Source organism: Ailuropoda melanoleuca, unplaced genomic scaffold (assembly GCF_002007445.2).
Source record: "Ailuropoda melanoleuca isolate Jingjing unplaced genomic scaffold, ASM200744v2 unplaced-scaffold10059, whole genome shotgun sequence".
NCBI classification, from domain to species: domain Eukaryota; kingdom Metazoa; phylum Chordata; class Mammalia; order Carnivora; family Ursidae; genus Ailuropoda; species Ailuropoda melanoleuca.
In genome coordinates this window covers 94,824-108,391 of record NW_023178348.1, presented here as the reverse complement: position 1 = coordinate 108,391, position 13,568 = coordinate 94,824, and the positions used below count along the sequence as shown (strand labels likewise).

The following is a 13,568-nucleotide window of genomic DNA, read 5'->3' as shown; positions in this document are numbered from 1 at the left end:
ATTTTTTTTCTTGCTGTGGTTTTTACTACATTTTATTTTTGGTACTATTTTTACTTTTATGACTCTCATCAGATAATAAATACACACATTCTTTATAGACTATTAAAATCTTTTAAATAATACAGTATTAAGAATTTTCTTAAAATTAATTAAACTTGCCCATTTGCATTTTAGGATAACTTTCCATTTGATCCTCCGTTTGTTCGAGTGGTGTTACCTGTTCTCTCAGGAGGGTAAGTTTAAGTAACTATTTTCTTTGGTAGTGTGCATTAAGAATCATTTGGAGGGCTAGTTAAATGCTAGGTGGCCTAGAATGCTCAGCTTCACCCCAGGATTACTGATTCACTAGGTCTGGGATGTAGGGAAAAGCTGACAATTTGCATTTCTACATTTCTAAGATGGTCTCACGTGAAGCTGATGCTGCTTATCTGGGAGCCATCGTTTGAGAACCATTGGTTATAAACCATTATGTTGTTAATCAGTAAGAGTTTTTAATGTCCCCTATTTGTATACATTTCACCGTGAAAAACCAAATGTTTTTCAAATATAAATGTGATTGATGGTTTAGAGAAGGTTAAGATGTAAGAATGATTCTCACAAGCCTATAATCCCTGGAATAATCACAGAAAATCTCATGGGCCTACGGACCTGGCCATCTAATTCCTTCTAAAGATGGTGGTTTCAGTTTGGTAGAATCAAATTTTCATGCTTTTTTATTGAAGCTTATATTGCTTTTTTGTGATTAGAAGTCATATAAAGGATGGTGAAAAGATCAGAATTGGTACCTAGGTTAGTTATGAAATGTTCTATAAATCCTTAAATTAGGAGTAATTATACTACTTAGAGAATTATGAAATGCTTAGTTGACTGATTCAACCTTGTGAGGTGATTCATATTATGGTGATTAAGATCTAAAAATTGGAGGGAGTTAAGATGGCGGAGGAGTAGGGGACCCCTTTTTCACCCGATCCTCTGAGTCGAATTGGATAGGTACCAGATCAGCCTGAACATCCACAGAATCAGCCTGGGACGCAGGAAGATACATCTGGATCTCTACAAATGAACATCTCCAGCGATGAGTATTGAGATACGAAGCGGGGAGCTGTGAAACCGTGCATAGATAACAGAAGATAAACAGAAGGGGGAGGGAGCCGCCGTGTTTGGGACCCGGAAAGCGGTAGCCACCTGCACAGGGGAGCGGGCAGACTCGCGGACTGGCACGCGTGAGAGAGCAGACTGAGACCATGAGCCAGGGAACGCGCGCCGCCAGATTGAAACGGAGTTCCGGTGTGCTCACTGGAACCAGACTGAGACCAGGAGCTCCGGAGCGTGCGGGGGTGGCTGGCGGCTGGCGGTGTTAGAAACACAAAGGACAGAGACGCGCTGGCCCTGGAAGTGAGGGCTGGGACTCCGGGTGTGGGGCGCAATCCCGGGATGCTGCAGGGTTGAGCAGCACCAACAGAAACAGAGTTAAAGTGGCCAGAACATCAGTGGAGAACGGCCTGCGATCCCTCTGTTCTGAGACAGAGGCTGAGATTCGGCTACTGCTGCTCTGACTCTCAGAAGAGGCACAGAAAACCGCCAGGGAAAGCCGCCAGAGAACAAAAGCCTGGAAATACGGATTCACAGTCTGTCCACCCCCATACCACCTCGCGGGGGACATGGAGACTCTACCCAAACAGGGTTGCCTGAGTATCGGCGTGGCAGACCCCTCCCCCAGAAGGCAGGCTGAAAAATCAAGAAGCCCACATCCCTAATATCCCTATGAAGCAAGGGCACACGGCCTGGGTCCTGGTCAATAACTTGGGCTCTGGACAACCCCGCAACCACTCCTCATCAGAATGATGAGAAGGAGAAGTCGCACCCCGGAAAGAAAAGATAATGAGTCTGTGACCTCTGCCACAGAACTAATGGAAATGGATATAACAAAATTATCAGAAATGGAATTCAGAGTAACAATGGTCAAGATGATGTGTAGACTTGAAAAAAGTATTAATGCGAATATAGAATCTCTAAGGTTGGAAATGAGAGTGAATCTGGCAGAAATTAAAAATTAAAAATTCTATGAGCCAAATGCAGTCAAAACTAGAGGCTCTGATGGCCAGGGTGAATGAGGCAGAAGAACGTATCAGCGAATTGGAGGATGGGTTAGTAGAAGAAATGCTAAAATATAATCTGGACTCAAAAAAATCCAAGCTCAAGAATGTAGGTTACGGGAGATTACTGACTCAATGAAACGTTCCAATATGAGAATCATCGGCATCCCCGAGGGGGTGGAGAAAAACAGAGGTCTAGAAGAGATATTTGAACAAATTGTAGCTGAAAACTTCCCTAATCTAGCAAAGGAAACAAACATTCGTGTCCAAGAGGCAGAGAGGACCCCTCCCAAGCTCAACCATGACAAAGCTACGCCACGTCACGTCATAGTGCAATTCGCAAATATTAGATCCAAGGAGACAGTATGAAAGTGGTCAGGGCAAAGAAATTTTTCACGTACCAAGGCGAATGTATCAGAATTACGTCAGACCTATCTACACAGACCTGGAATGAGAGAGGGTTGGGGGGGGTCATTTTTAAAGCTCTTTCAGAGAAAAACATGCAGCCAAGGATCCTTTATCCAGCAAGGCTGTCATTCAGAATTGATGGAAAGATAAGGACCTTCCAGAATCGCCAGTCACTGACCAATTTCGTAACCATGAAACGAGCCCTACAGGAGATATTAAGGGGGGTTCTGTAAAGGTAAAAGGCCCCAAGAGTGATACAGAACAGAAAGTCACAATCGATAGAAACAAAGACTTTACTGGCAACATGGGATCATTAAAATCATATCTCTCAATAATTAGTCTCAATGTAAATGGCCTAAATGCTCCCTTAAAACGCCACAGGGTTGCAGGTTGAATAAAAAGACATGACCCATCCATTTGCTGTCTATAAGAGACTCATTTTGCACCTAAAGATACATTCAGACTGAAAGTAAAGGGATGGAATACTATCTTTCACGCCAGTGGACCTCAAAAGAAAGCTGGGGTAGCAGTTCTCATATCAGACAGATTGGATTTTAAAGTAAAGACCATAGTTAGAGACACAGAACGGTACTATATTATTCTTAAAGGATGTATCCAACAAGTGCATATGACAATTATAAATATATATGCCCCCAACAGGGGAGCAGCAAGATACACAAGCCAAACTCTTAACCAGAATAAAGAGACATATAGATAAAAATACGTTAATAGTAGGGGACCTCAACACTCCACTATCAGAAATAGAACGCCCATGTAAAAAATCGACAAAGAAACAAGGGCTTTGAATGTCATACTCGACGAGTTGGACCTCATAGGTATATATTAGAACACTACACCGCAGAACCAAAGAATACTCATTCTATTTAATGCCCATGGAACATTCTCAAGAATAGACCATGTTCTGGGACACAAAACAGGTTTCAACTGATACCAAAAGACTGAAATTATTCCCTGCATATTCTCAGACCACAACGCTTTGAAATTGGAACTCAACCACAAGGAATCATTTGGAAGAAACTCAAACACTTGGAGACTAAGAACCATCCTGCTCAGGAATGATTCGATAAACCAGGAAATCAAAAATCAATTTAAACAATTTATGGAGACCAATGAGAATGAAAACACAACGCCCAAAACCTATGGGATACTGTAAAGGCAGTCCTAAGGGGGAAATACATAGCCATCCAAGCCACACTCAAAAGAACATAAAATTCTAAAATGCAGTTCTTATATTTTTACCTCAGGAACAGCAACAGAGGGACAGGTCTAATCCACTCATTAGGAAGCAGTTGACCAAGATTAGAGCAGAAATCATTGAATTAGAGACCAGTAGTACAGTAGAGCAGATCAACAGAACTAGAAGCTGGTTCTTTGAGAGAATCAATGAAATTGACAGACCACTGGCAAGACTTATCGAAAAGAATAGAGAAAGGAATGAAATTAATAAAATTATGCATGAAAAAGGAGAGGTCACAACCCACAACAATGAAATAGGAAGGATTATTAGAAACTTTCATCAACAGCTTTATGCCAATAGCTTAAGCAATCTGGAAGAGATGGAGGCCTTCCTGGAAACCTATAAACTACCAAGACTGAAACAGGAAGAAATTGATTTTTTTAAACAGGCCAATTAATTATGAAGAGATTGAGTCAGTGATAAACAACCTTCCAAAAAACAAAACTCCAGGCCCGACGGTTTTCCTGGGGAATTCTACCAAACATTCAAAGAAGAAATAATACCTATTCTCCTAAAGCTATTTCAAAAAATAGAAACAGAAGGAAAGCTACCAAACTCATTCTATGAGGCCAGTATCACCTTAATGCCCAAACCAGGAAAAGACACCATCCAAAAGGAGAATTACAGACCGATTTCCCTAATGAATATGGACACCAAAATCCTCAACAAGAATCCGGCTAATAAAATCCAACAGTACATTAAAAGGATTATCCATCATGACCAAGTGGGATTCGTCCCTGGGATGCAAGGGTGGGTCAACATTTGCAAATCTATCGATGTCATAGATTTTATGAACAACAAAAAAGGCAAAAATCATATGTTTCTCTCAATAGATGCAGAAAAAGCATTTGACAAAATACAGCATCCTTTCCTGATTAAAACCCTTCAGAGTGTAGGAATAGAGGGTACATTTCTCAATCTCATAAAAGCCATCTATGAAAAGCCTACTGCAAGCATTATTCTCAATGGGNAAAAGCCTACAGCAAATATCATTCTCAATGGGGAAAAGCTGGAAGTCTTTCCCTTAAGATCAGGAACACGACTAGGATGCCCACTCTCGCCATTATTCTTCAACATAGTACTAGAAGTCCTTGCAACAGCACTCAGACAACAGAAAGGGATAAAATGTATCCAAATCGGCAAAGACATCACAGAACTGTCTCTCTTTGCAGATGACATGATACNTGTCTCTCTTCACAGATGACATGATACTCTATATGGAAAACCCAAAAGAATCCACTCCCAAACTATTAGAAGTTATAGAGCAATTCAGTAATGTGGCGGGATACAAAATCGATGCTCAGAAATCAGTTGCATTTCTATACATGAATAAAGAGACTGAAGAAAGAGAAATTAGGGAATCCATCCCATTTACAATAGCACCAAAATCACCAAAAAATCATGCATTACCTTGGAATTAACCAGAGAGATAAAGGATCTATATTCTAGAAACTACAAATCGCTCTTGAAAGACATTGAAGAAGACACAAAAAATGGAAAAATATTCCATGCTCATGGATTGGGAGAATTAACATAGTTAAAATGTCCTTGGTACCCAGAGCAATCTACACTTTCAATGCTATCCCGATCAAAATACCGAGGACATTTTTCAAAGAACTGGAACAAATAGTCCTTAAATTCGTATGGAACCAGAAAAGGCCCCGAATTGCCAAGGAATTGTTGAAAAGGAAAAACAAACCTGGGGGCATCACAATGCCAGATTTCGGGCTGTACTACAAAGCTGTGATCACAAAGACAGCATGGTACTGGCACAAAAACAGACACATCGACCAATGGAACAGAATAGAGAACCCAGAAATGGACCCTCGGCTCTTTGGGCAACTAATCTTTGATAAAGCAGGAAAAAACATCCGGTGGAAAAAAGACAGTCTCTTCAATAAATGGTGCTGGGAAAATTGGACAGCTACATGCAAAAGAATGAAACTTGACCACTCTCTCACACCATACACAAAAATAAACTCCAAATGGATGAAAGACCTCAATGTGAGACAGGAATCCATCAAAATCCTAGATGAGAACATAGGCTGCAACCTCTTTGACATCGGCCAAAGCAACCTTTTTCATGACACATCTCCAAAGGCAAGAGAAACAAAAGATAAAATGAACTTGTGGGACTTCATCAAGATAAAAAGCTTCTGCACAGCCAAGGAAACAGTCAAAAAAACCTATAGGCAGCCCACGGAATGGGAGAATATATTTGCAAATGATGCTACAGATAAAATACTGGTATCCAGGGTCTACAAAGACCTTCTCAAACTCAATATGTGAGAAACAAATAAATCATGAAATGGGCAGAAGATATGAACAGACACTTTTCCAATGATGACATACAAATGGCTAACAGACACATGAAAAAATGTTCAAAATCATTAGCCATCAGGGAAATTCAAATCAAAACCACACTAAGATACCACTTTATGCCAGTTAGAATGGCAAAAATGGACAAGGGAAGAAAACAATTGTTGGAGAGGATGTGGAGAAAGCGGATCCCTCCTACATTGTTGGTGGGAATGCAAGTTGTTACAGCCACTCTGGAACAGTGTGGAGGTCCCTTAAAAAGTTAAAAATTGAGCTAGCCTATGACCCAGCCATTGCACTACTGGGTATTTACCCCAAAGATACAGACGTAGTGTAGAGAAGGGCCATATGCACTCCAATGTTCGTAACAGCATTGTCCACAATAGCTAAATCATGGAAGGAACCGAGATGTCCTTCAACAGATGACTGGATTAAGAAGTTGTGGTCTATATATACAATGGAATATTACTCAGCTCTCAGAAAGAACGAGTTCTCAACATTTGCTGTAACATGTACGGCATTGGAGGAGATAATGCTAGGTGAAATAAGTCAAGCAGAGAAAGACCATTATCATGGTTTCTCTCATCTATGCAACATAACAACTAGGAAGATCGGTCGGAGAAGAAAATGATAAAGGGAGGGTAATCAGAAGGGGGAAAGAAGCATGAGAGACTATGGACTCTGAGAAACAAGCTGAGGCCTTCAGAGGGGAGGGGGGTGGAGGAATGGGATAGACTGTTGATGGGTAGTAAGGAGGGCATGTATTGCGTGGTGCACTGGGTGTTATACGCAACTAATAAATCATCGAACTTTACCTCAGAAACCAGGGATGTACTGTATGGTGACTAACATAATATAATAAAAATACATTAAAAAAAATAAGATCTAAAAATCTCTCGTCCTTTGATCATTGCTATTTTTTACATATTTTCATTTAGATAAAAAATATGGATGGCTATAAATGATTAAAGAAAAGGTTTGGAAAAATTTTGTTCAGGATAAATGTATAAAAACGTTTTTAGATCGTTTTAAAATTGATCCAGCCTTGAGTAGCATAGATTTTTCACATTTTCTTGTGAGAAATACTAAGAATTTAAGTTTTATGATCTTAAGTAGTTTACCACCTAGTTGTGAAGACAGATGAAGTTGAATAATGCCATTTTTAGTTTAAAAATCTGTTACATAATTTCTCTTCATTGCTTCTTCTTGCTACAATGGTGTTATTTATTATCCCATTATACAAATGAATGATTTGAATAATAAGTCAGCTTTTTACTTATCCGAATAAAGTTAATAAAATGTTTTTTCCATTATACCAAAGGCCAGCAATCTAAAAGGAGATTAAAAGTAAAAAAAATAATTAATTAAGAAAATAAAAGATTAAAAGTATTAAGTACTTCATTGATTAGCAAATGTGTAGTGTGGACTTGAGTTCTTTGAATTTAAAGGAGAAGGGAGTTGCTTCCAGTAGTAGTGATCTGGGAAGACTGTCAAGTAGGTGGGATCTCAAGGAGAATTGAAGTATGAGTGAGTTGGCCTCCTGGTGGAGATTGAAGGGAAATTATCTACATAGGTGAAAAGTCGATATATTCACATATCTCGGAAAGAGCATAATGTGTTCATAGCATACCAGATGAGTTTGAGCTACAGCACAAGGTAGGTAGAATTCATATTGAACAGTTGTATGAAATTGTGCTGACAAAATATCTTGTCATTATGGTGATAGGGCTTTTTGGTTTTTTGTTTTCATTTTCTTTTTTCCTGGTAAGCAAACTATTACCCGTGGATATTGAATTTACCTCTTATTAGCTGGTTCAGGAAGGAAAAAGAATGTTTTAGAAAGAAATATGGAAACAGTGGAAGACGACAGATTGTGTTCATAAAGTTAGAAGAAGTTAAGAGGTGATGGCCCTGTCTTGGGGCACCTGAGTGGCTCATTTGGTTGAGCGTCAGACTCTTGAATTCAGCTCAGGTCATGATCTCAGGGTCATAAGATCAAGCCCTGCATTGGGCTCTGTCTGCGCTCAGTGCAGAGTCTGCTTCTCCTCTCCCTCTCCCTCTCCCCCTGTTCACACAGGCTATTTCTCTCTCTCTCTTTCTCAAATAAATCTTCAAAAAAAAAAAAAAAAGTTGATGGCCTTGTCTTAGAGTGAAGTGAGGACAACCTAAATTGTTACAGCAGGAATGGAAAGATGAATGGAAGGTGAATGCTAAAGTGAAGCAGAATCACAGTGACTTGGTCTTCATAGTCAACTGTTAAAGTGATGGAGAGGATTTATTGGCTGACTTGGGAAGAACTAAAAAATGTGAAGGACTGATAAAACGCAGAGTTTTGCAATCTAAGACTCAGGCTAGAGCTTAAGCAGCCACTGTACTCCTGGCCAAGTATCCCAGATTATTGGGCAGTTTTTGTCCCATATATTTTATATCCTCCATCTTCTAGCTGTTATTCCTCTGTTCCTTATCATAGCCAAACTTTTTTTAAATAACCGTTTCATTTTGATACAGTTCACATACGCTAAAGTTCACCCTTTGAAAGTGTACAGTTCAGTGGGTTTTTTTCATATATTCATAGAGTTGTGTAACCAACGCCACTATCTAATTCCAGAACATTTTCATAATTCCCCAAAAGAAACCCTGTACCCATTAGCAGTCATTTCTCATTCCCCCTTTAGCTCCCCACCCCACTGGCAACCACTAATCTCCTTTCTGTCTCTAAGGATTTTCCTGTTTTTGTACGTTTCGTATGAGTGGAACCATATAAAATGTGGCCTTCTATGGCTGGCTTCTTTCACTTAGCAAAATGTTTTTAAAGTTCATCTATATTGTAACATGTATTAATACTTAATTCCATTTTATGGATGAATGTTCCGTTGTTTGGCTATACCACATTTTATTCGTGGACATTTGTTGTTTCTGCCTTTGACTATCATGAATAATGCTGCTATGAACATTCACATACATATTTTTATCTGTATGTATATTTTCATTTCTCTGTCATATATACCTGTGTGGACTTACTAGGTCCTCTGGTAACTGTTAAACTTTTTGATGAAATGCCTGACTCTTTTCCGAAGTGGCTGCACCATTTATACTCCCACAGCAATGTTTATATAATCACACCCTTCACTTCCTATTCACTTTTCAGCCACTGTCATCTGGCATTAGCGGTTAATATCCCTCCCCTCCCAAACCACTGTTGCCAACAGGGACTTCCATGTTGTCAAATCCAGGGGACCTTTTTCAGGCTTTATTATATTTGATTATCTGATTTCTCAGCAACATCGAAACGTTTTTCTCTTGGCTGCTGGCTGCCTCTTCTCAGTCTCTAGCTGGCAACTCCTTGTTCACCTAACTTCTACACATCGGAGTTCTTCAGAGTTTGGTACTGGGTCCTTTCTCTTTTCTCTTTTCCTTCCGTTCCTGTGGCCCTTTTTTAATTGAGATTTTTGAGAAAATTTTATGTTCACATGCAGCTATAAGAAATAACAAAGATTCCTTATACACTTTGCCAGTGTAACATTTCACAAAACTATAGTGTAATATCACAATGAGAGTGTGATACAATTAACAGAACTTAGATTTTCCCAGTTTTTCTTATAACTCATTTGTGTGTATGTACATATTAAGTTGTGCATAACTTGATCACGTATATAGGTTTGTGTATCTGCCACCACAGCGAAGATATTGAAGTTCCAAATACACAAGAATCCTTCTTATCTTTTCAAACCACACCCATCTCCCTCTTGTACACCCACTTCCACTAACTCCTGGCAACCACTGTCCTCCTTTTTAAATATTTTGTCATTTCAAAAAGCATAGTTACATAAATGGAATCCCACATTTTGGGATTGTAACTTTTAGGAATTAGTTTTTTTACTCAACCTGATTCCCTGGAGATTCATCTACATATATGACTACTTCATTTTTATTGCTGAGAAATATTCCATGGTGTACCATGTACTACAGTTTAACCAGCCACTTCTTGAAGGAATTCTAGCCTGATTTTAGTGTTTGCTTATTACAAATAAAGCTGCTGTAAGTGTTTGTATACACATTTTTGTATGAATGTGTTTTGCCTTCTCTGGGATACTTGGCCAGGAGTACAGTGGCTGGATCATATGGTTATTGTAGCATATTGAATTTTTAAAGAAATTGTTAAACTCTTTTCCATAGTGGCCTTACCTGTTCCTGCCTGGAATGTGTAAGCGATCTGTGTATGTAAGTGATTCTCCACATCCAATATTTGGTTTGGCCACTTGTTTTTATTTTAGCCATTCTGATAGGTAGTGATACCTCATTGTGGGTTGTTTTTTTAAAAATATCTTTATTAGGATACCTAGAATCAACTTTTAAAAAAATTAACATATAATGTATTACTTCTTTCAGGGGTACAGGTCTGTGATTCATCAGTCTTACACAACACACAACGCTCACCACAACACATACCCTCCCCAGTGTCCATCACACACCCACCCCGTACCCTCACCACCCCACCCCTGCAAACCTTAGTTTGTTTCCTGAGATTAAGAATCTCTTAAGGTTTGTCTCCCTCTCTGTTTCTTCTTGTTTCATTTTTTCCTCTCTTCCCTAATGATCGTCTGCCTCGTTTCTCAAATTCCACAGATCATAATTTTCTTTCTCTGATTACTTATTTCACTTAGCATAATACACTCTAGTTCTTCCAAGTCATTGCAAATGGCAAGATTTCATACATTTTGGTGGCTGCATAATATTCCTCTGTGTGTGTGTGTGTCTCTGTGTGTGTGTGTCTGTGTGTACACCAAATCTCCATTAACCATTCATCTGTTGATAGACATCTGGGCTTTTCCCATAGTTTGGCTATTATGGACATTACTGCTATAAACATTGGGGTAGAGGTACCCCTTCAGATCACTACGATGTCTTCATTGCAGAAATGTCTGTTAATGTCTTCTGCACATTTCTTGATTAGATTATTCGTTCCTTGGGTATTGAATTTGATAAGTTCTTTATAGATTTTGGATACTAGCCCTTTATCTGATTTGTCATTTGCAACTAATCTTTCCCATTCTGTCAGTTGTCTTTGGTTTTGTTGACTGTTTCCTGTGCAAAAGCTTTTTATCTTGATGAAGTCCCAAAAGTTGATTTTTGCCCTTGCTTCCCTTGCCTTTGGAGATGTGTCTAGGAAGAAGTTCCTGGCGACCGAGGTCGAAGAAGTTGCTGCCTGTGTTCGCCTCAAGGATTTTCATGGATTCCTGGCCCACGTTTAGGCCTTCCTCCATTTGAGTCTGTTTTTGTGTATGGTGAAAGGAAATGGTACAGTTTCATCCTTCTGCATGTGGCTGTCCAATTTTCCCACCACCATTTGTTGAAGAGACTTTCTTTTTTCCATTGGATATTCTTTCCTGCTTTGTCGAAGATTGGTTGACCATAGAGTTGAGGGTCCATTTCTGAGTTCTCTATTCTGTTCCATTGATCTGTATGTCTGTTTTTGTGCCAGTAACATACTGTCTTGATGATTACAGCTTTGTAATACAGCTTGAAGTCCGAAATTGTGATGCCACCAGTTTTGGATTTCTTTTTCAACATTCCTCTGGCTGTTTGGGGTCTTTCCTGGTTCCATACAAGTTTTAGGACTCTTTGTTCCAGTTCTCTGAAAAAAGTTGTTGGTATTTTGATAGGGATTGCTTTGAATGCGTACATTGCTCTAGGTAGCACAGACATTTTCACAATATTTGTTCTTCCATTGCATGAGCATGGAACGTTTTTCCATTTCTCTGTGTCTTCCTCAGTTTCTTTCATGAGTATTCTTTAGTTTTCTGAGTATAGATCCTTTGCCTCTTTGGTTAGATTTATTCCTAGGTATCCTGTGGTTTTGGGTGCCATTGTAAATGGGATCGACTCCTTAATTTGTCTTTCTTCTGTCTCGTTTGGGTATAGAAATGCAACTGATTTCTATGCATTGATTTTATATCCTGCCACTTTGCTGAATTCCTGTATGAGTTCTAGCAGTTTTGGGGTGGAATCTTTTGGGTTTTCCACATAAAGTATCATATCTGCAAAGAGTGAGAGTTTGACTTCTTGTCAGTTCGGATGCCTTTTATTCCTTTTTGTTGCCTGATTGCTGAGGCTAGGACTTCTAGTACTGTGTTGAAGAGCAGTGGTGATAGTGGACATCTCTGCCATGTTCCTGACCTTAGGGGAAAAGCTGTCAGTTTTTCTCCATTGCGAATGGTATTTGCTGTGGGTTTTTCATAGATGGCTTTTATGATATTGAGGTATATACACTCTATCCCTACCCTGTAAGGAGTTTTAATCAGGAAAGGATGCTGTACTTTGTCAAATGCTTTTTCTGCATCTATTGAGAGGATCATATGGTTCTTGTCTTTCTGTTTGCAGCCAGCTTCCCCGCTCTGATACCTGGGAGCTCTGGCGCACTCAGGCACCCCCGGTCTTCCTGTGACCCCGAGACCACACTGTCACAGTGAGGGTTCCATCCCTCACATAGCCACTGGGAGCAGACTTCTAAAAGTTCTGATTTTGTGCTCCCCTGCTCTGTTGCTTGCTGGTGTAGCGGGTTAATAAGAGGCTCCCTCCCCCTGCAGTTTGTCTTCCCATATGTCGCCTCAGATTCACTTCTCCCCACCTCCTACCTTGCAGAAAGTGATCGCTTTTCTTTTCTTTGATATCCTGTTGAGTTCGCAGGTGTTCAGAATGGTTTGGTAGCTCTCTGGCTGAATTCCTGGGACCAGGCGAAATTTAGGTCTCCTACTCCTCCTCCATCTTTAGAATTCCCTCATGTGGTTTTAAGTTACATTTCCCTAATGCATATTTCCTGATATTGAATATTTTTCATGTGTTTATTTGGCAACTATACTCTTCCATTAAATATCCGTCCATGTCTCTTGCCAATTTTCTAATTGGATTGTTTTTTATTGTTGAATTTTGAAAAGAATTTGTAATATGGTCTGCATAGTAGTCCTTTGTTGTATATGTGGTTTTTAATTTCTCCCAGTATGTACCTTCATTCTGTCCTCCTATCAGTATTTTGTAGAGCAAAGATTTTTGGTTAATCTATTGAAATTGAAATGTAGTTGAAAAATAATGTCATTGGTTTTGGGTGTACAACCTAATTGTTTACCAATTTAAACATTGTAAAATGCATACTGTGATAACTGTAGTTAACATCTGTCACCATAGAAAGCTACTAGAATATTATTGACTGTATTCCCTATGCTGTACTTTTTATCCCTGTGACTGTATTTAGTTTGTACCTGGAAGTTCGTACCTGTTCATCCTCTTCACCTATTCTCCCCCACTCTCCATGCTACCTTCCTCCCATTCCTTGGCCTGGCAACCACAAATTTGTTGTTTGTATTTTTTTGCTGTTTGTTCATTTGTTTTATTTTTCAGATTCCACACATAAGTGAAATTCTATGGTATTTGTCTTTCTCTGTCTTATTTCTCTTAGCATAATACACCAGGTCTGTTCTTACTGTCACAAA

General features: G+C 39.3%; 1 protein-coding gene across 1 annotated transcript in view; it reads left to right on the top strand.

The window, feature by feature from the left end:
- UBE2Q2 (ubiquitin conjugating enzyme E2 Q2) overlaps positions 1-13,568 on the top strand; it is a 46,482-nt gene that overhangs the window by 15,213 nt on the left and 17,701 nt on the right. Inside the window, exon 6 of the mRNA XM_034650037.1 lies at positions 175-233. Coding sequence (XP_034505928.1) covers positions 175-233 — 59 coding nt within the window. The remainder of the gene's footprint in view (positions 1-174; positions 234-13,568) is intronic.